At 22.6% G+C, this 21,949-nt stretch overlaps 1 protein-coding gene across 2 annotated transcripts in view; it reads right to left on the reverse strand.

Moving 5' to 3' along the window:
• The window catches only part of LOC127289190 (cholecystokinin receptor type A-like), a 53,273-nt gene that overhangs the window by 30,044 nt on the left and 1,280 nt on the right, over positions 1-21,949 (reverse strand). Inside the window, exons 2-5 of one of the 2 annotated variants that reach the window (XM_051316989.1) lie at positions 18,950-19,535; positions 15,826-15,923; positions 13,166-13,531; positions 476-590 (exon numbers count right to left, since the gene is read on the reverse strand). In XM_051316989.1, the coding sequence (XP_051172946.1) occupies positions 476-590; positions 13,166-13,522 (472 nt within the window). In that variant the 5' untranslated portion in view covers positions 13,523-13,531; positions 15,826-15,923; positions 18,950-19,535. Of the gene's footprint in view, positions 1-475; positions 591-13,165; positions 13,532-15,825; positions 15,924-18,949; positions 19,559-21,949 lie in introns of both variants that reach the window. The other variant, XM_051316990.1, reaches the window with a different exon arrangement.

Here is a 21,949-nt window from a genome sequence, read left to right on the forward strand (position 1 = left end):
TCAGCTTTATAAATTGAATAAATAGAAAATTTTCCAGTCAATTTGATTGTAAATTAATTAACTGTTTTTTAAGGCACGATAATTTATAATAAATATATTTAAAAATAAATATATATAAATATAAAAAAATATATAAATGTAAATATAAAAATAAATAAAAATATATAAATATAAAAAAATATAAAAATGTAAATATAAAAATAAATATAAAAAAAAAATGTATAAATATAAAAATAAATATAAATATATGAAAATAAATACATAAATATAAAAAAAAATATGTAAATATAAATATTTAAAAGTAATTTAAACTTACAAATTTTTAAAAAAGTATAAAAATTACATAACAATAAATAAAAATAAAAAAAAAATAAATAAATACATTTACAAAAAACATTAAATTTAAAAAAATATATTATTAAACATTTTTTTTCTATTTACTACTCAAATGAAACATAAATCTGATAAATTTTACCTTGGCAATATGGTATGAGCTTGCACAAGGCAATTCCAAAAACGAAGTTCTTGAGCATGTGGCCGAGAAGCGTGAATGGAATGCAAAAGACTCCAAGTAGTAGGTCCGACACTGCCTGAAACATAGTTACATGAAAATCACCTTGAATTCTCTTTTCAATTTTTTTTTTTTTTGAAACCAACTTTATCTTTCTTTTCTTATCATCGATGAGCCACATCCTGGGAATATCAAATATTCCATAAGTGTGAATATATAGTATATCACAAACAAATAAAAAAAAATCTTAAATTACAGGATACGGAAAAAGGAGGTCGAACGTTTTTCATTTACGAATTCATTCCATATATTTCAGATATTTTCTTGAAATTGCAAACCCTAAACAATGTTTCCATTTCTCTCACTTTTTCTCTCTTCCATTTCATATAATTCAAAACTTAAAATCGTCCAAAAATTGCATTAATTGCGCGACAATTAAAAAAAAAAAAAATTTGTCAATTCTTTCTCAGTGGCAAAAGAATTTAATTTTCTTTTTCAAAAAAAAAAAATCCAATTACATGTCTTTCATTACAGCTTTGCAACATTTTTTCATTTGATTTTACATTGTTTTGTAAATATTAAAAAAAAAATTTAATTTTCCTTTCGTTATAAAAATAATAATGAAAACTAATAATAATAAAAAATAAAAATTTCAATAACGGTACTAATAAAAATAATATGGTAAAAAGTTTCTTGTTTTAGTTATAACATTTATTGTGAATTTAAAAGTAAGAAAAAAAAATATTCTCGACAAAGTGCATAAAAAGGGTAGTAAAATAAAATTCCCTCATGAGTTTCGCAAAACAAAAAATCTCTTTTTAATACTTGCAGTTTCTGAAATAAATTGTTTGTCTGACCCCCCCCCCTTTTTTTTCCCTCTACATGAGAATAGAAAAAGAAAATTTTTTTTTTATTTTTTACTGATACCACGAGGGATGCCTGCACGATTTGCAATTCAGGTAATGGGATATGAGAACGTGTTTCATTATTCACACGAGTAATTCAAGCTCGTGAAAATTATTGGCTTTTTTTTGTCATGTTTCAAACCGGTAATTTTCAATTCCTTTCCGCAATCGAATATCATTTCAAAATGCAATTAATTTCTAATAAATATAAATAATATTATATATATATACACATAAATCAATTCGATAGCATAATTAAAATTTTAATCTGCATAAAATGTTTTCATATATGGCAATTTGCATTTTATTGCTTTTAAAATATCAAAGTAACTTTATTGAAATTTTTTTTTCTGTTTTGCCTTTTAAGAAGCAAACAATGTGTGAAAAGGTTCGTTTTATTTAAAAAAAAACATAGCATATTCTTTCATTTTCATTGACTAATTTCAATACATATTGGAAATTAGTTTCTTAATTATTTTTTCATTAAAACAATTTAGTTCAAAAAAAAGTTTCTTTTTCATATCATTTTCCCTTGTATTTTTTATTATAAATTTCTATTTTTTTATTATTATAATTATTATTTTATTTATATTGTAACCCTATTTGCAAATTTTTAATTAAATAGAAATAATTTTTAGGTTACAGTGGCGTTGTTAATAATTGAAAGATTAAATTAATAAAATTATCCGCGGGCGCCAGATCAAATGATCACAAAAAAAATAAAAATAATAATAAATCACAACGACTTGATTTCCTCGGCTACTCAAAAGAAATCGGTAGAGAGGGGAAATACGTGAAAGAAGGCTGCAAGAATTTTTACAAAAAAAAATTAATTTGAATTAATAGAAATAATTTAACAAAGTTATAAAATATAAATTTCACTTTAATTAAACATTTTTTTTATTTATAACATGATTTTTAAAATGGCTGATTATAATAAAAGACGAGCAAAATGAACAATAAGAAAGACGCTTGTACTCACTTGTCACGGAATTTCCAAGATTGATTAATTTCATTTTTAAAAATTAAATCATGACAATCAATAAAAATTTTATCAAAAGATTTTTGGGGAAATGGTCAAAACACATAAATGGGGAATTAATAGTAGACACAAATACAAACTAATATTAATGAGAAATAGGGTCAAACTTACAATTTTCAAATAATAAAGAAAACATTTTTAAATAAGAAAGAAATCACAATTAAAACATGCAAAAATGAATTATAATTATCAATGAAAAGAAAAATTCAGAAAAAGGAAATCATTTACAAGATAAGTTAAAAATAGATAGTAAGAAAATTTTTAATAATATATATATTTTGCCTTTACTGAATTTTTCAAAGAGAAAACAATCTTACCAAAAGAAATTTCACAAATTATAATGGCACAGCGAAAACACAAAACAAATATTTTTTAAAAAATACAACTCTTTTTAAGATGTTGGTTCTTCGGAGGTTGCCGACAAAAGAGGACGATAAATGGTATTTTGTTTTTGATGATATTAATCGGTAACCATGCACCGGCATTCAATTGTCTTCTGCTATTTTTCGTGTGTTGATCCAGGGACGGGTTGTAAGGGTATTTTAGGGCCCTTTTATTATTCCTTAATAATAATATTTTATTATTTTATCCAGATGTTTCAAAATTAAATAGATAATCCAAAAAGTCTCTCCTCCATTATCTTCTAATAGTATTCTGTCAGGACTATGTCATAATAAAACACAACGGGAATGAATCCAAAAATTATACAAAATGTTTGACAGGTTCGTATGACGATTCAAATGGGCCATAGGCATCAGGAGCTTCGCGTTTAGAAAACGGAAGGCTAGTTGAATTTTACCAAGGTTATATAATTTGTAGAAAATAGAAAAGTAGACAAACATCAATTTCGTCATAATATATAATTAATATAAAATATCCTTGGGTCATGGATTTGCGGGAATATGTACTAGGTTTTGATCTTCTGATTAGTCAATGGACTACACAATAAAAAAAAGGCGGCAAATTTTGAAATAATTTCATGAATCTTCAATGGATAATCATTATTTTCCAACAGATAAGAGGCGTCCCAATCATCCTTGGATTAAAATTACAATTTCCCACGATGACTCGTTGAACAGGAATCAGGAATCGGAGTTTATATAAATAAAAATAAATTTATAAAATTAATAAAGGAATCTTAAATTAATTAATTTAAATCAATCTTGGAATATCCGCTGCAATCTCCAAATGTTTAACAAAAAATTTTTTTTTTTATTTATTTTTTTGAAAATTGATTAAGTAAAATTTAATTAATTAATTTTTTTAAAATAAATTAAATTTGTGAATTGTAAAATTTATAAAAAATTTTACAACGTCACAATATCACTTTATATTGTAGATACAAAAATAAAATTGTCCAGACCAAATGTATTCTACACGTGTAATCTCAATTTACATTCTATATTTCGATAGAATTTTATATTTGCAAAATATCTATTTCCGCATATAATAAATATGATAAATAAATGAAAAAGCAGAATTTAATAAATAGAAATGTATTTTCAATTTTTTTTTGCATGGAGAACAAATTGATAAATTATCGAAAAAAAGGGGGGTTAACTTGGAAAGTATTTATCAAATTATTTTAAGAAAAGTTAGATGGGAAAAAAATAATTAAATTAGTTTAAAAAAATATTTAATGTATTTAAATTAGATTTTTTGGTGATAAAGAAAAAAAAGAATGAAAAGATTTCTCCCACTCTAAATGTAAAACCAATAGCGCGCGAATTATTGGAACGTGGGCGTGGCATACTTTCTTCTTTGACCTTGAGTTCTCCCACCCTTGCCGGCGAACCAATAGCGCTCGAATGCGAGCGAGGCTCGACCTTGAATTGTCCCCCACTTATTATTGGGAACCAATAACGAATGACCACTTCAATTTTTTGTCTAGTTTTATTAAATACAGAACCTAAGTTACTAAAAAAATTATTTATACAATTTTCCAAATTATTTACTGCAGTAAAATGAAACAGGAATGAAATTTTTAATATCAATTTAAATTTATGATTTTTTTTTCTTTTTTTAGTAAAAAAAGCTACTTTACTTCATTGATTGCTAATCATAAATTTAATTGAATTTCCCACCCACCCCTTTTCTCTTCCTCAATATGTAATCGTATTGACCCTATAAAATTAGATTAAATCTTGAATATATAGAGTCCAGTATAATATGTAATGTCCTTTTTCTTCATGGACAAGAATATCATTAGCTTCCACTTTGTGCCGAGCATATTTAAGTCAATGTTGTTCAAATTTTCCATTAGATTTTCCAACTTAATAGAATTTTCCCTCAGCACATTTATTATAATATTCTTTAACAAAAATGGTGGTGAAAAAAAATTCTAATTCTAAATTTTAGAAATATTTTTTTCAAAGTAAATAGAAAAAAATGTTTCTGTTGAAATGGAAAAAAAAATTTCACGTCTGTCGAGGATTTATTGTTAGGGATTAATCTGGGGAAAAAAAATATTTTTCTTTTTTTTTTAGTGATGAAGAGCAATCAAGGATATGTGTATAGTGTCATTGACAAAAAAAAAAAAAAAAACAAGGCAACGCACAAACGACAAAATAAAAATAATTGTCAATTGTCTCCAAGTGATTTCTTTCAAATGAATATAACTTTTCTATATTCTCTGGACAATCATCAAAATTCATTTGGCAAATAAAGTGAAACCCTTTTCTATTTCAATTTCCACTTTTATTATATTGATTGGATTGTCTAGTTATTAAATGCTTTTCGTGAAAAGCAACTCAATGTTATTTCAATTTTCAAAAGAATGATGATATCTGTGTGTGAAATATAAAAAAAAAATTTATATGACGTATCATTTTGATCTCAGCAGAAGATAAATGAATTTATTTGTATAGCTATATTTTTTCTCTCTCCCACGATACACAACATTTTCGCAAGAAATGTCAAACCTAAAACGAATTTGCAATAATGTATCAGAAAAATATGTAATTGCACATTACGTTTGCTTCATTTCATTTCGCCTACACTTGAATTCCATGTTTACTTATAGGGCAAAAATTTTTAAAAAAGTATAAATTTTTATTTATTAATTATTTTATTATTTTTATATTAATTTTTTATGTTTAAATTTTTTTTTTAATTTTAAATGATTTATTTTGGTTTTAAATTACTTTTTTTAATTTTAAATTAATTATTTTAGTTTTAAATAAGTTTTTTTCTTTTGAAATTAATTTTTTTTGTTTTAAATTATTTTTTTTTAATTTTAAAGTAATTTTTTGCTTTTTAAAGAATTTTTTTTTAAATTTTTAATTAATTTTTTTAGTTTTAAACTGCTATATTTATTTTTAAGTAATTTTTTTTTATTTTTAAATTAATTTTTTTAGTTCTAAACTAATTTTTTTGTTTTTAAATAATTTTTTTTATTTTTAAATTAATTATTTGCATTTTAAATAATTTTTTTTTATTTTTAAATTAATTATCTGCATTCTAAATAATTTTTTTTTATTTTTAAATATATTTTTTTTATTTTTAAATTAAATTTTCTGCATTCTAAATAATTTTTTTTTTATTTTTAAATTATTTTATTAATTTTTAATATTTTGTTTTATTTTTAAATAATTTTTTTATATTTTTAAACTACTTTTTTTATTTTTAAATAATTTTTTTTATTTTTAAATTAATTTTTTTAGTTCTAAACTAATTTTTTTGTATTTAAATAATTTTTTTTATTTTTAAATTAATTTTTATAGTTTTAAACTACTTTTTTTATTTTTAAATAATTTTTTTTTATTTTTAAATTAAATTTTCTGCATTCCAAATAATTTTTTTTTATTTTTAAATTATTTTATTCATTGTAAATAATTTTTTTTAATTTTTAAATTAATTTTTATAGTTTTAAACTACTTTTTTATTTTTAAATAATTTTTCTTATTTTTAAATTAATTTTTTGCATTCTGAATAATTTTTTTTTTTATTTTTAAATTATTTTATCCATTTTAAATTACTTTTTTTAATTTTTAAATTAATTATTTTAGTTTTAAATAACTTTTTTTTATTTTTAAATTAATTTTTTGCATTCTAAATAATTTTTATTTATTTTTAAAATATTTTTTTAAATTTTTTTTCATTGTAATTTGAAATAGAAATTGGAAAAATAATTTAAAATTGAAAAAAGGAGTATGTTTGGTTAAAATCAATTTCATGTTGACAATAAATAAGATGAAAATATTTTTCTGTACATATATATATATATATAATATGATTGCAAAAAGTTTTAAAAATACCATTTTGATTTTTCTCAAGAAATGTAATTTAAATTGTGAAAAGAATCTGTTTGCACTCAAAAAGTTCGCGCTGAGAGAGAGAGAGAGAGAGAGAGAGAGAGAGAGAGAGAGAGAGAGAGAGAGAGAGAGAGAGAGAGAGAGAGAGAGAGAGAGAGAGAGAGAGAGAGAGAGGGGGGGGGAGAACGGGAAAGAGAGTGGGAGTGGGGAAAAAAGTATCCCATCTGCAGAGGAGAAATATCTTTGTAGTTCTATCAGAGGGATTATCAGATCGATTCGAAGCGATGAGTGATAAATGAACGTCCATTTTCAGCACACAAAACCGATCTGAACACGCTCGTTTGTACAAATAACCAGGTATACTGCATCCAGAGCAGATCGACTTTTATCCAGGGTCACTCGTTGGAAGCACGAAATCTCATCCGGAAATCGAATATTATTTTGTGGAAAATAGCGCACACATACATGCGCTTGCTTTTAAGATATCAATATAAATCAGTCTTCTAAATCCCGCCTAGGAGAGAAAATGGTGTCTCAGATTTTCTCTTTATCCCACACCTTATGTACATAATTTAGAGAAAAAAAAAATTCTTTTTTCAAATCTTTGATTTTTTTCTCGAGTTTTTTGCAATAAAAAAGAAATTTAAATAAACTTCAGATCTTTATTAAAAAAAATTAAAATAAAAAGAAAAGAAAGAATTAAATAGACTAAATTTGCAAAAAAAAATACCTAAACAAATAAAATGTCTCCGTAGCTCAATGGTAAAATAAACCAACGGCAGAAGCAGGAGACTTGGGTTCGATTCCCGTCTCGGTCATGTTTTTTCACGTTTGCTTTATGATAAAAAAATATAAATAATAAAATACAGAAATAAAAAATTAAAACTATGAAATTTGAGTTAAAAAATAAAAAAATAAATAAAAAAAAAAAAAAAACTTAAACTGCAATTTATCAAAAATCTTGGCACTTTTCATTAAATAGACTTTGACAGGGAAAGTTTCCAAGCCCCTTAAGGCGCTTATGAACCTGTGATAAGATTACGAGACTCTCGAGAGTCCACACGAATGGCGGAAGCTTGGAAGAAATATCCTCCGGATACGAGGTGTTCCCACTATAGCGTTGGCGCTAACAGAAGTCGGCTTGGGCAAATTTATAGAGGTCCAAATCGAACATCATAAATTTTCAAAGCCTTGAAAATCAAGGAAACTTTCCTACAATGAAATATAAACCTAAATTCTATTCTCTCTCTCTCTCTCTCTCTCTCTCTCTCTCTCTCTCTCTCTCTCTCTCTCTCTCTCTCTCTCTCTCTCTCTCTCTCTGTTACAAAAAAAAAAAAAAAAATTCTCCACTTGTGAGAGAATAATTATTATATAAGAAATGTCAAATTTTCCTTACGAGAATTTAATAATTGACTTTAGAAACTTCATAAAAGCATTATATTAACACCTCCATGATTATTCATTTCATCACAAATATAATCTCCCCTATGCTTTAATCTCTAAGCAAAATTGACTCTCGGTTCGTTAATAATTCTACCAGTTAAATATTATATTCCATTAACAAAAAAAAAAAATTTCCCAATTATTTTATTTCATATAAAATCATTTCTTTTCTATTTAATACTAATGAATTTCAATTATTATTAATTCAATTTTTTTTCAATTAAATTCAAAAAAATTTTGTATTAAATTTTGCATGAAGTTAATTATCATTTTTTTTTAAATTGTTGTTGTTTTTTTTTTTTTTTTTTTGAATGAAAATTTTGTAATGAAATTAATTGAAAATTAATTAAACAAATTTTTGATATGAAGGAACTGTGTTCAATTGGTGTGAAATTAAATTTTCTTCGACAAGAGAGTATATATATATACATGTCAAACAACTAGGAAATCTAATTAGAAATTAATTAGAGCCAAATAAAGAATGAATAAAAAAAACATTTAAATTAAAACGCACAACAACGATGAGAATATTTGAAATTCTTTTGAACTTTGATTTATCAACAACAAATAAAAAAAAAAAAAAAAAAAACAATTTTTTTCCCCTCAATTACTTTTATGGGCTATTTTGTTTTATGTTTCATTTTTATGATACAAAGTGACATTTACGTTTTTTAATTCACATTTTTTTCCTCATCACATAATCCGAAAACGTTTGGGTCGTAAATTTATGTCTATCGGTATGCAAATCATTTTTCACTAAATACTCCACAAAAAAAAAATATATATATATATATATATTCTCAAACGAGAAAAAGAATTTTACACATTATAGTTGTCATGTTTCTCTTTTCATATTTTGTCTCAAATATTCTCTGAATATTTCAATTGAACATTGTTTAAAGTTATTTATTAATGAAATTCCAATATTCATTTCAAATAGTTTTTTCATACACTAAAAAAAATTGACACGAGAAATATTTTTAATAATATAAAAATTAAAAAAATAAATTTAAAAAAATATATTTAAATAAATTACTTTAAACGTTTAGGAATTACAAGAACAAAAAGCTTTGGAAATGTATAAAAAAAAAAGTGACTAAGACTCATTGGCTGAAACGCAGCGCTAGTTTCCCCCTCCCGCGCGGTGAGAGCCAATGACAAGAGACTCCCCACTATGCGCTGCCGGCAACGACTATAAATAGGGCTTTTTCGATCTAACGCTTCACACTCGACTACGAACATTGCTGGGGCTACAGTTTTTTTTTTTTATTAAAAACATAAAAATTAAATATAAAGAAAAATAAAAATATAAAAAAATAATAAAAAATATAAAGATAGAAAAAATATAATAAAAAAATATAAATATAAAAAAAATTACATTAAAATTCAGTCTAAAATTTCCCAAATGTTAACAATCAAGTATTAATTAATAGTTAAATTTATAAAATAATATTTATTTATCATATTATAGAAATTAAATCTCCCTGATCTAAACTAAGTTCATGAATACAATAGCCTAGGGGGAAAAATTTCATGTAATATTACAATTTAATATAAATTTGAAAACATCAACATTCTTGTTTCGGAAAATTAATAACAAAATTTCGACATTTAAATTAAATTCTTCATTTTGCGTATATGTCGAAAACATAATTTGAAAATTATATATACACATTTCTTTTTTTTTAACTTTAAAATTACGAGAGAATTTATTAAATTAATTTTAATCAAAAAAAAAAAAACCAAAAGTATTTTAAATAAATGTAAATTGATATTTTTTTTCCAATTACTATTTTCAACTTTAATGTCAAATAAAAAAATTTCTTGAAAGTAGTATTAAAAAATTGTTTTGTCTTCCAAAAACATATTAAAAAGAAAAAAAAAAGTAATTCACTGTATTTGCCATTTCTCTCGATATATTCCATTTCCTCTATTTATAAATTTCATGAAACTTTTTTCATTTTAAATTTGAAAATGAGATCAAGTTCGAAAATTTCATTCAACACTTTCCCCAAAGTTTTCTTCCCCCTTTTTTCCAAGGGTCTCGAAACTTTTTTCACTCTCTCTCTCTCTCAAAGTTACAAGGAACCTCAACATTTTTCACTAAAGACAAATCTAATGGTATAGATTCAATTTTCTAGAATACGGATAAAAAAAGATTATTTTAATAAATTGCAAACAAAAAAATTTAATAAATATTTAAAATTATACATTTTTATAGAATTTAATTTTGATAACGTTTATTTTTTTTTATTTTGTTAGAATTACTTATAATTACAAAAATTAAATGTTTTTAATAAAACAAAAAATTTTTTAATTATGTTTTTTTAAATAATTTTTTGTTTATTAATTTATATTTAAAAAAAATATTTAATAATAAATTAAATCAAAAATGAAAATAAATTAATAATAATGAGGCTCATAATAATTTGAATTAAAAATATTCTTAAAAAAAGATTTATTATTAAAAAAAAATTTTTTCGAAAAGTAATATAATTTATATTTAATTTTAATTACCAGGTATCGAGTATTGCGATTATGTTAAATGAATACTGCGTGAATAATTCCAAATAGTGAAAAGTATGATGTGTTGTGTCTAGACGATGAAGAGTGACTGAGGCCCATTGGTTCTCTCGCTGCACTTGTTTCCCCCACCTCCACGCGGAGAGTCAATGGTAAGAGACTCAACGGACCGTAGGGGGCGTGGCTCTAAGCTACTATAAAAGGGGGCCTTAAGATCGAAACGGTTGCAGTAGTCTTTCAACTGCGTTGACGCATGCATCATAGAAACTTCTGTTTCTTCAGCTCTTTTTTTTTCTTGTACCGTAATTGATAACTGCGCAAGCATTTCAAGATTTTTTTTAATTTTCGTTTTTTATTTTAATTTTTTACTGTGTTTCAATGTTCTGTTAATTTAAAAAAATTTATTTGTCTTTTTTTACTTGTTCTGTTACTTTTTTTTATTTTTTTTTTTAATTTTTCTTTACCGTTTTTAAATTTTTCTGCACTTTTCTTTAATTTTCTGTACCTTTTTATATATTTTTTTGAACTTTTTAAAAACTTTTTTATTTTTTTATACATTTTAAAATTTTTTAGTACTTTTTTTAAAATTTTTTCTTTTTAATTTTTCTGTACTATTCTTTAATTTTCATTGGCATTTTTTTTTAATTTTTTTTGTTTTTTTTATTTTTTTCTTTTCAGTAATTTTTTTGATACTTTTAAAAATTTTTAATTTGTTTGTACTTTTTTAAAATTACTTCGACTTTTTTTTTATTTTTTCTGTAATTTTAATAATTTTAAAAATTTGTTAGTACTTTTTAAAATTTTCTTTGGTATTTTTTTATTTTTTATAAAATATGTTTTAATTTTTTCTTTGTTTTTTTAATTTTCTTGGTATTTTTTTTGTATTTTTTTAGTACTTTTTAAAATTTTCTTTGGGTATTTTTTGTCATTTATAATTTTTTTTTTTGCACTTTTTAAAAATTTTTTTTTGCCTTTTTTTAATTTTCTGTACTTTTTTATAGTTTTTGGAACTTTCTAAAACTTTTTATGGTACCTTTCAATATTTTTTGTACTTTTTTAAATTTTCTTTAGTAATTTTTTATTTTTTATAAAATATTTTTTAATTTTTTCTTTGTTTTTTTTAATTTTTTTAGTATTTTTTTGTACTTTTTTAGTACATTTTAAAATTTTCCTTTGGGTATTTTTTTATTTTTTTTGTCATTTTAAAAATTTTTTTCTGCACTTTTTTAAAATTTTCTTTGGCCTTTTTTTTACTTTTCTGTAATTTTTTTTTATAGTTTTTGTAACTTTCTAAAACTTTTTATGGTATCTTTCAATTTTTTTTTGTACTTTTTTAAATTCTCTTTGGTATTTTTTTTTTATTATTTAAAAATTATTTTTAAATTTTTTTCTTTGTTTTTTTTTTTTAATTTTCTTGATATTTGTTTGTACTTTTTTTATTCTCTGTGGTATTTTTTGTCCATTTTTTTATTTTCTGTGGTATTTTTTTTTTATAATTTTAAAAAAATTTTTTTGTCTTTTTTAATATTTTCTCTTTCCTTTTTTTTAATTTCTATAATATTTTATTTTTTTATTTTTTGGTACTTTTTAAAATTTTCTTTGGTATTTTTTTATTTTTTTTTTTAAATTTTTTCTTTGTTTTTTAATTTTCTTGGTATTTTGTTGTATATTTTTAGTACTTTTTAAAATTTTCTTTGGTATTTTTTTATAATTATTTGTCATTTTTAAAAATTTTTTCTGCACTTTTTTAATTTTTTCTTTCCTTTTTTTTTAATTTCTATAATATTTTTTTTTTCAATTTTTTGGTACTTTTTAAAATATTTTTTTATTTTTTTATTCCTTTATTATTTTTTATATTCTTTTATTTTCCTGCTATTTTTTCAGTTCTTTTTTTAATTTTTGGTGTCTTTTTAAATTTTTTTTTATTTTTTAATTTTTTTTCTCTTTTTTATATTTTAAATAAACTTCCAAAAATGCTTCTCTAACGTTTTTTTTTTTTTTTATAAAATTTGGTATACCTACTTACTCAATTTGACTATTTTTTTTTTTTTTTTTGTTTTTTTTTATTTATTTTCTTACCAACTCTTTTATTATCCCATATCTATATATATATATATATATATATGTGTATGTGTCTCGCCATCATTTCTTTGTCGGCGCGTGGGAGTAAAAAATATGCATGCAAATAATAATGACGTCCCAAAGGGGAAAAGTTATAGTGTAGGCGATACGTGAAAGTTGAGAAAATGGAACTGGGTCGTGTAGTAAATCTTTATCGCGAATGTTGGCGAGAGAGAGAGAGAAAGAGAGTAAATATTTTCTCGTTCAAACGCGTATGTAACCGAAAGGTTGAAGAAAAGAGGGAGGGTGGTGGATTTTAGGGAATTGTCGGGAAAAGCACACGTGATTCATCCCTAGGGATTATTTACTAGTGGATATTTTATGTTGTCTTCTATATATATATATATATATATATATACATACGCACCAAGTTCAACAGGTAGACATTGGTCACAGTTCGCATTCGTTTGTTTCTAAACAATGTGATTAAAACAAGAGAATTTCCAACGACTGACAATAGAAATATTGTCACATAAAGTGCTGGTATTAAATTTTCAAAAAGATTTCCATTTCCCGATAATGTTGATGTTGTTGTTGTTGCTGCTGCCGCTGATGTTGTCGTTGTTGATGATAGGCTAACATTTGATAAATCATCAGTCGATGATGTCACAGTGGAAAATCGATTATTTCTAACAACCTCGTCCTCAATATCATCAGCTAAATCGATTGATCTTCGATTCCAATACTCGAGGGGAATTCGACTTGTCGTCGTGATGTTCGACATTGCTAACACCTGAAATGATGAAGAAAAAAATATATGAGAATTTTTTTTTCAAATAAATTGAAAGGAAAAATAAAATCGATAAACGAAATGTATTACTAATATTTTTTTTTTTTTTTTTTTTTTTAATTAAACTGTATTTATGGAATTTTAATTGCATTCTCATTTGCCATGTTTTCGATAAAGGAAGCCAATATATCGTTTGTAGGAAATTCAATGAATATCTAATTAACCTCGAACCTCATGAATGTTTGTCAAGTGTGAATATATATTCCGTTTTTAGGAAGGGAAATGGAATTTTTTTTTTTTTTAATTATTTCCAGCTCAAGGAGAAAATTATAAATGTCTGTGGAATTAATTTAGGTATTTTTTTTTTTTTTATTTTTTAGGCTCGGCTCACACGAGATTTGCGCTCACTTTTGATTGGTCGTTTCGTGACCTTGAAGGAGTAACGAATCAAATGATTGGAAATCTCATGTGGGCGTTTCCACTTTGGCCAAATTAGAATTATTTTTCAATTTAAAAATGTGATTTTCCTTTACATTTTTTTTTTTTGTTTATTTACATTTTTTTTTCTCAAACAAAATTTCTATTCAGTTGCATATTTTTTTGAACTTTTTTTTTTATCAATTTGAAAAACTGTCGATTTTCGACTAGCCTATCATTTAAAAGGAAACGCGAAACCTGTGAGACACTTTAAAACATTTAAAGTCAATTCTATTTTATCTCCAATTCGTTTCACATCTTGCACTCTGATATTTTATTGGCATTCTATAATTGATGAAAGAATTCGATAAAAGCTGTGCAAAAGTACTTTTTTGTCTCAATATATAATTAAAAAGAAAAAAGAAAATTGATTTAAATTCAAAAGGCTTTCATTTAAGTGTTAATGCATATAAGTAGAAAGTATTGAAATTTGAAAAAATTTTATTAATGTTTATATAAATCTTTTTTTTTTTTTTTTGCTAAACTATTAAATCATTTTCAAAAAAATATTTTCGAAACTATTATCATTTTAATATTTTTTTTTATTTTTTTATTATTTTTCTTTTTTTAATAAAGAATTCTTAAAATACCAAAAGCTGTGAGTATTTTTCAAAAAGATTTTCAAAAGTTTTCTTATCAGTTTTCGTTTCCTTTCGGGAAATAAGAGACGAAATTTTATTTTTGTAATTACCAAGTCGACTATATTTCAGTAGAAGTTCAAAGAAATTAGTTTGGACAAGTTTTATGCATACTTTTTCAAAAAAAAAAAAAAAAAAAACTGCGGTAATTTATTTTTCACGGCAAATGGAAAAAAATTCTGATTTGTTACATTAACTAAATTCTCAAAAAAAAATTAATATCTTTGGAACAATTTAAATAAATTTTATATTTCAAATAAATAAATGCAAAATTTTTTTTACATTTATTTTTAATATAATAATTTTTTTTTTATTAAAATTCTCATTTTCTAAAATTCTCATTTTCTAATAATCTAATAAGAGGCAATAAAACGTTTTTTTTCAGAAAAAAAAAAAAATAAATACAGCTTCGATTTTCTTTAAGTGCAATATGTTTAAAAGCCATAAATGACATATTTGAAATATAGAATCGCAATAATTTCTTTTCTCTCTTTAAACTTGTCAACGAGGTGGAAATTTATTCCATCATAAATTTCTCACAATTTTTTCTTTCTTTATTTATTTTTGCAAGAAAATATTATACATTTATTTTTTTTTTATTTTGAATAATAATTGAAATTAAATTTTAGATTAAAAAAAAAAAAAAATAAAATTTTTTGACTAGGAAAAAAATAACTAAAAAAAGCAGTAAAATTCCAGATAAGAATAGATCGTAAGATTTTATTAAAGATGAAAATATATTTTCAATTTAGAAAAAAAAATAGAAAAAACTTTTTAATTTAAAAAAAAGAAGGGAAAATAAAAATTTCATTAAATTTTTAATTTAAATTTCAAAAAAAATTCGAAGAATTATTTAAATTAAAAAAAATTGTTATATTTAAACTTCATAAATGAACCAAGATAACATTTAAAAATGAAGGAAAATTCTTTCTACAGATAACTATATATATATATATATATATATATAAAATATCTACAATATTTTCTCTAAGTAAAGAAAGTTAAAAAAAAATTTACTCAAAAATTTATAATGAACAAGCCAATAAGAAATCTTTATTTACCGAGCTTGATTCAATTTTTCTATAGTTGAATGTATTTTACAGTATCAAGAAAAGAAAACGAAAAAAAAAATTTCGTATCTTTTTTTTTTTATATATATATATATGTCTATTATTTTATTACCAGGTCTCACTCGTTTTTAGTAGTCACGTGCCAGATGAATTCTTTGTCCTTAAAGGTAGTAAAATCCTTCAACTTATAGTTTAGTACCATTGGACGAGCTATAAGCAAAAAAAGTGAAAAAATGTTCTATTAGAAATATTTTTTCAAAAAAAAAAAAAGAAAAAAAAAATTATAAACGAAAAAAAATCATTTATTAATATTGTATATATTCGTGCAGGGAATTTAAATTTTTTTAGATAAACGAAATGGGAAATAAAAAAAAGCAAAAAAAAAAAATGAATAGAAACGAGAGAGAAGCCAACGAGAGGTAAAAGAGAGAAAAAAAAGAAAAAAAAAATATATATATATATGAAAAAGAAGGAAATTATTATGGTGATCTCCTTAAAAACGTGAAATTTAACTCAGAATCTTGCGAGATTATTATTTTTTTCAAAACCCAATTGAATTTAAATTCACTGATTGGTGATTCGTTCTTTCAGATTCTTTAAATTTTCTAATAAAAAAAAAAAAAAATCCACTTCAATTTTTTTTTCTATTTTTTTTTTTTAAACTATAACGAATATTTAATATTAAAAAAAAATTTTAAATAGAAATAATTTCATTCAAAACACTAGTAAAAAAATTTAATAGTAAAAAAGTATATTTTTTTTTTAAATAGAAAAATAACAAATGAAATAAATTTAAAAAAAAAATTTAATTAAGAAAAAAAACTATTTAAAAAATAAAAACAAAAGTGTCATTAAAAAAAATAAAATTTTCATTTAAAAATATCTCTATATAAAATATTTAAAAAAATTTTTTCCCTAATTATATTTCACTGTTCAGTAGGTTAAAAATATTTAATCATCAAAAATTTTATAATAACTAACAATTATATATATATACATATATATATATATATATATATATATATATATATATATGAAAATGAAATAATTTTCACATTATTTTCCAACTGTTTCACTTGTATGTTTGTTATATTATATTGTTGAATTTAATTACTGTCCATTTTCTTCACGATAGAGAAATTTTGCTCTTACGCGCTAATATTCTCAAATAATAAAATTACTCTAATTGTATCATTTACTTATATACGTATATATATATAGTTGATTTTAATAAATCCCCCACAAAGTTTTCAGCTTTCTGCCCCCTTTGTTTTCTTCGGGTCTCTCTCTCTCTCTCTCTCTCTCCCGTAAAGCAAACATCCGTTTTCATTATCTTTCTTGTGCTTTTCATTCCCCCGAGGGGTTAGTTACCACTAAAAGAAATAAAAATGTTAAAAACAACATTTTTTCCCCCTCCCCCGCCTAACACATCAACAGATACAAACTGCTACCTTTAAAAGAAAAAAGGAAAAAAAAATTTTTTTTTTACCAAAACGTGGAATTTTATAAAATGATGAAGCACTTTCTTAATGAAATAAAAAAAGAAAAAAAAAACACTATGACAAATTCTTCAAATGTATACGTGACACAAACAAAGTGACAAAATTTTAAAAATAATTTTTAGTATCAAATTTGTTGGGAAGAAATATATTTTTACCCGATTTTCAGTCTACATGCAATTTTCAGAATTTATATATTTTTTTTTTAAGTTTATTTCATTCTTTAACTATTTAAATAAATGTTTGAAAACAGAATTTGATAATATTATAATTCAATATATAATATAGATTTCTATTTAATTAACAGTCGGTAAAATTGGATTTATGCAATGAAATAATTTATTTTCCAAATTTTGCAACTTGTTATTCATTACAAGACTATTTCTATTAGAATTTATCGTTAGCAGAAAATATTTAATAGTTTACAGTAGATAAAGTAGATTTCTACTTTATTAACAGTCGGTAAAATTGGATTTATAAAATGAAATAATTTATTTTCCAAATTAGCAACTTGTTATTCATTACAAGACTATTTCTATTAGAATTTATCGTTAGCAGAAAATATTCACCAATTTACAGTAGATAAGGAAGATTTTTACTTTATTAACAGTCGGTAAAAGAATATTTTTGAAATTAAATTTTCCAAATTAGCAACTTCTTATTGATTACACGTCCATTTCTATTAGAATTTATCGTTAGCAGAAAATTTTTTCCAATTTACAGTGGATAAAGTAGATTTATACTTTATTAACGATCGGTAAAGTCATATTTCGGAAATAATGTAATTCATTTTTCAAATTTTCAACTTGTTATTCATTACACGTCTATTATTAGTAGAATTTATTGTTAGCAGAAAATATTTACTAATTTACAGTGGATAAAGTAGATTTCTACTTTATCAACCGTCGGTAACAGGATATTTCTATGTTTATTAAACGTCCTATTAGAGTTTATCGTTAGAAGAAAATATTTCCTTATTGACAGTTGGTAACTTAGAATTCTACTTTATCAACAGTCGGTAATAACAAATATGTTTTAAAAACTAAAGTAACTCATCTTTCCTCATTCAACTTTGTTATTTACACTACATGTCTATCTGTAATATTCCACATTGTTACAGTATAAGTTTTTATAATCAACAATCGGTAACGTAGATTTCTACTTTATTAGCAGTCGATAAAGTAGATCTCTTTAAAAATAATTTTAAACAAAGAGGAATTTGATACACTACACAAATGTCTCTAGTATCGTTATTTAATTCTTGTGTTGGTAATGTAGATTTCTGTTATTTTAACTGTCGATAAAGTAGATTTTTTAAATGGTAATGATTTCAATTTCATTAAAAAAATCGTTTATATTATTATTGGGCAATTTTTCTGAGCAAATTTCAAATTCAAAGATAAAAATGAAAAATTCCCTACACTTTTTTTTTGATTATTTAAAAAAAAATAGAGAAAAAATAAAAATTTCGTTTTTTTCACTTATCACTTAAATAAAAAGCATTAATTTTTTTTAAGAAGCAAAGAATTTTTTTTTCTCTATACGGTTTTTTAAGGTTTTAAAATCTAAAAGTAAGTTTTTGCACAGGAATCCGTTTTTTTTATCTAGCTTTCTCTCTCTCTCTCTCTCTCTAACTTGCTACTCGGGTGTTATAAATCTCTTGCCTTGCCCTAGTTCCGTCATGTTGTACAATGCCAAAATTATTTAACGTATTTTGTTAAAAATGCTTCCACTTACCATGAAGAGTCATGCTTCTTTTCGACTAAAAAAAAAAAAAAATAAAACTATGGAAGAAGACGAAGAAGAAGAATTATCGATGCACAAATTCACTTTTCACATCACATCACACACATATGCATATACGGAGCACCCTTTTTACTATTTTTTTTTCTTTTTTTTTCTAAACTTAATTTTCACTTTTTAACGTTTCGCATTTTCTATTTTTAGTCACTCTTTTGTGTATATTAATGAGCTGAATCAATACACTTATCGAAAAAAAAATTCTATCAGTGGAGCATTTTCCTTTTTTTTTTTTTGTTCATTTACTTATAAGCTCGGTACACTTTTTTTCTCCTTCATTGTTGGGAAATTTTTTTTTTTTGACAATTTTTTTTTTCGCATGTATTAAATTTAATGGCTTTTTAGATATAGAATATTATTAGTCTTTGCTAATATTAATAGATTTTTCATTTTTTTTCGTATCGAAATTTTTTACTTTTAGAAAAAAAAAATTGTTTTTTTTTTTTTTGCATTAAAAGAATATTTTAATAATTCACCATTTTTTTAGTTCGATTTTTCATTTTTATTTTAAGTACACTTTTCTCTGAAAATTTGAGAATTTATTCTCTTTGTTATAGTGTTTATGGGATTTTTAATTTTCATTTCAATTTGTTTAATTGATTTTTTTTTTGATATTTCAAATTTAATTTTAAGATAATTAAAAACGTTAGAATTATTATTATGAATTAATTAAAAAATTATATTTGAAATTATTTTAATAAAATTTTAATAAAACATTAAAAAATATTCCCAATTATGGTGACTTCTTGAAAAATTGTTTTTATTAATATTTTTTATTTTATTATTATTATTATTTATTATTTTTTTTATGTTATATGAATGTTTTTTCTTCGTTAATTTTCTCTAAATAAATAAATATTATTTTTACAATTTATTTAAATTTATTTTTTTTTTGTTAAACGAAAATTTATTTATTTAATGGTTTAATAATTTTTTTTATTAATAATTTCTAAACTTTTAATATTTTAATCACAAAAAAAGGTGTTTTTTGATCATTTATCATTTTTAAAAAAATTATCAAAGATTTATTTTACTTTTTTTACTTTTATTTTTCTTGAATTTTTATCATATTTGCCGTCACCTGGTTTTTTTCCTTTTTTTTTTTTTTTTTTTTTGTTTCGGCACAGTGGATCATACTTGATTTGTTAAAGTAAGATGCCTTTTTTTTATATATATTTTTTTGCTTAGAAAAGTTTAGTTCTTCGAATTCAGGCGCAAACTTTTTATCTTTGAATGATTTATAGAACAAAATGGGTTCTGTGTCCGATAATTCGTTTTTCTAAAGAAGCTTCTCGCGGTTGAAAACTTCTTCAGAAAGAAGAAGGAGGAGAAAAAAAAAAAAAAAAGTACGTGTCAAAATTATTAGGAAACTTTCTCGATCAAGACGATGGCGATGGTTGCGGTGATGCTGCTATACGCTGTACAAAACCAAATTCGATTACCATTAAAATCCAAGTGATTTCATTGCCAGTTAAACTCGATTAAAGAAAAATAAAAAAAAAAAATTATTTTCTTTTAAAAAAAAAATTATTTTTCCTAATTAATTTTATTTTTTTTGTTAAGTCAAACAAAAATTTTTCAAAATTGACATTTATTTTTTTTATTAATTTAAAATAAGAGTTATTTATTGTTATTGTTATTGTTATTGTTATTGTTATTGTTATTGTTATTGTTATTGTTATTGTTATTGTTATTGTTATTGTTATTGTTATTGTTATTGTTATTGTTATTGTTATTGTTATTGTTATTGTTATTGTTATTGTTATTGTTATTGTTATTGTTATTGTTATTGTTATTGTTATTGTTATTGTTATTGTTATTGTTATTGTTGTTACTCATATTATGGTTGTCATTATTGTTATTTTAATTGTTATTATTATTTTTATTATTGTTATTGTTATTATTATTATTGTTATTATGATTGTTGTTACTGTTATTATTGTTATTATTATTTTTGTTATTTTTATTATAGTTATTATTATTGTTGTTATTGTTGTCATAATTATTATGGTTGTTATTATTATTTTTTTATTGTTATTATTATTTTTATTATTGTTATTATGGTTACTATTATTGTTATTGTGGCAATTATTGTTGCTGTTACCGTTATTATTATTGTTGTTATGGTTATTATTATTGTTGTTTTTGTTATTATTGTTATTATTATTGTTGTTACAGTTATTATGGTTATTATTATTGTAGTTATTCTTATTATGATTATAATTATTGCTGTTATTTTTGTTATTGTTGTTATTGTTAATATGGTTAGTATTATTGTTGTTATTGTTAGTACATAGTTATTATTTATTTTATGTTATTTTACTTTATTTTAAATAATAAACTGGTGAAAATATAAAATTATTATTGTTATTATTAAAAATGTTTTTAAAAAAAATTTAATAGTAGTTTTAGTGAATATTTTCAGTAAATATTTTTTTTCCAATTTAGTTTTTTTTTTTTTTTTTCTTAATTTTTCCCCACTATTAAGCCGTTAATGATATTTTATGAACGTGCAATGCTCATTAAAAGTTGTGTAGAGTTCTGATAAGCTTGAGTAAAGGAGAACCTGGACATTGACAAAGCGAGAGAGGAAGAGAGAGAGAGAGAGAGAGAGATGTGTCACTTTGGTCTTTCAAATAAGACAAGTTGTTTAGTTCCTAGATATCAAGACGAGTCCTAAACTTCCCTGATTACTTCAAAGGAATTACTTCCGATTCCTCTCCTCTCCCGACATACTATCTCTGAATCAGTTTTCCTAAAGTTTATTAAACAAAACCATTAACAAAGGGAAAAAAGGATTTTCAAAAAAAAGGTTAAAAAAAATTTTTAAAAAGAAATTAAATAATAATAATAAATAAATAATAAAATTAAAAATTTCTATGTGAAATCATGGAATCAAATTTATAATACAGAATTTTAAATTTTTATTAGAAACCA

The sequence above is a fragment of the Leptopilina boulardi genome, unplaced genomic scaffold, assembly GCF_019393585.1.
Source record: "Leptopilina boulardi isolate dan_hultmark-lab unplaced genomic scaffold, ZJU_Lbou_2.1 LbouV2_40, whole genome shotgun sequence".
NCBI lineage: Eukaryota > Metazoa > Arthropoda > Insecta > Hymenoptera > Figitidae > Leptopilina > Leptopilina boulardi.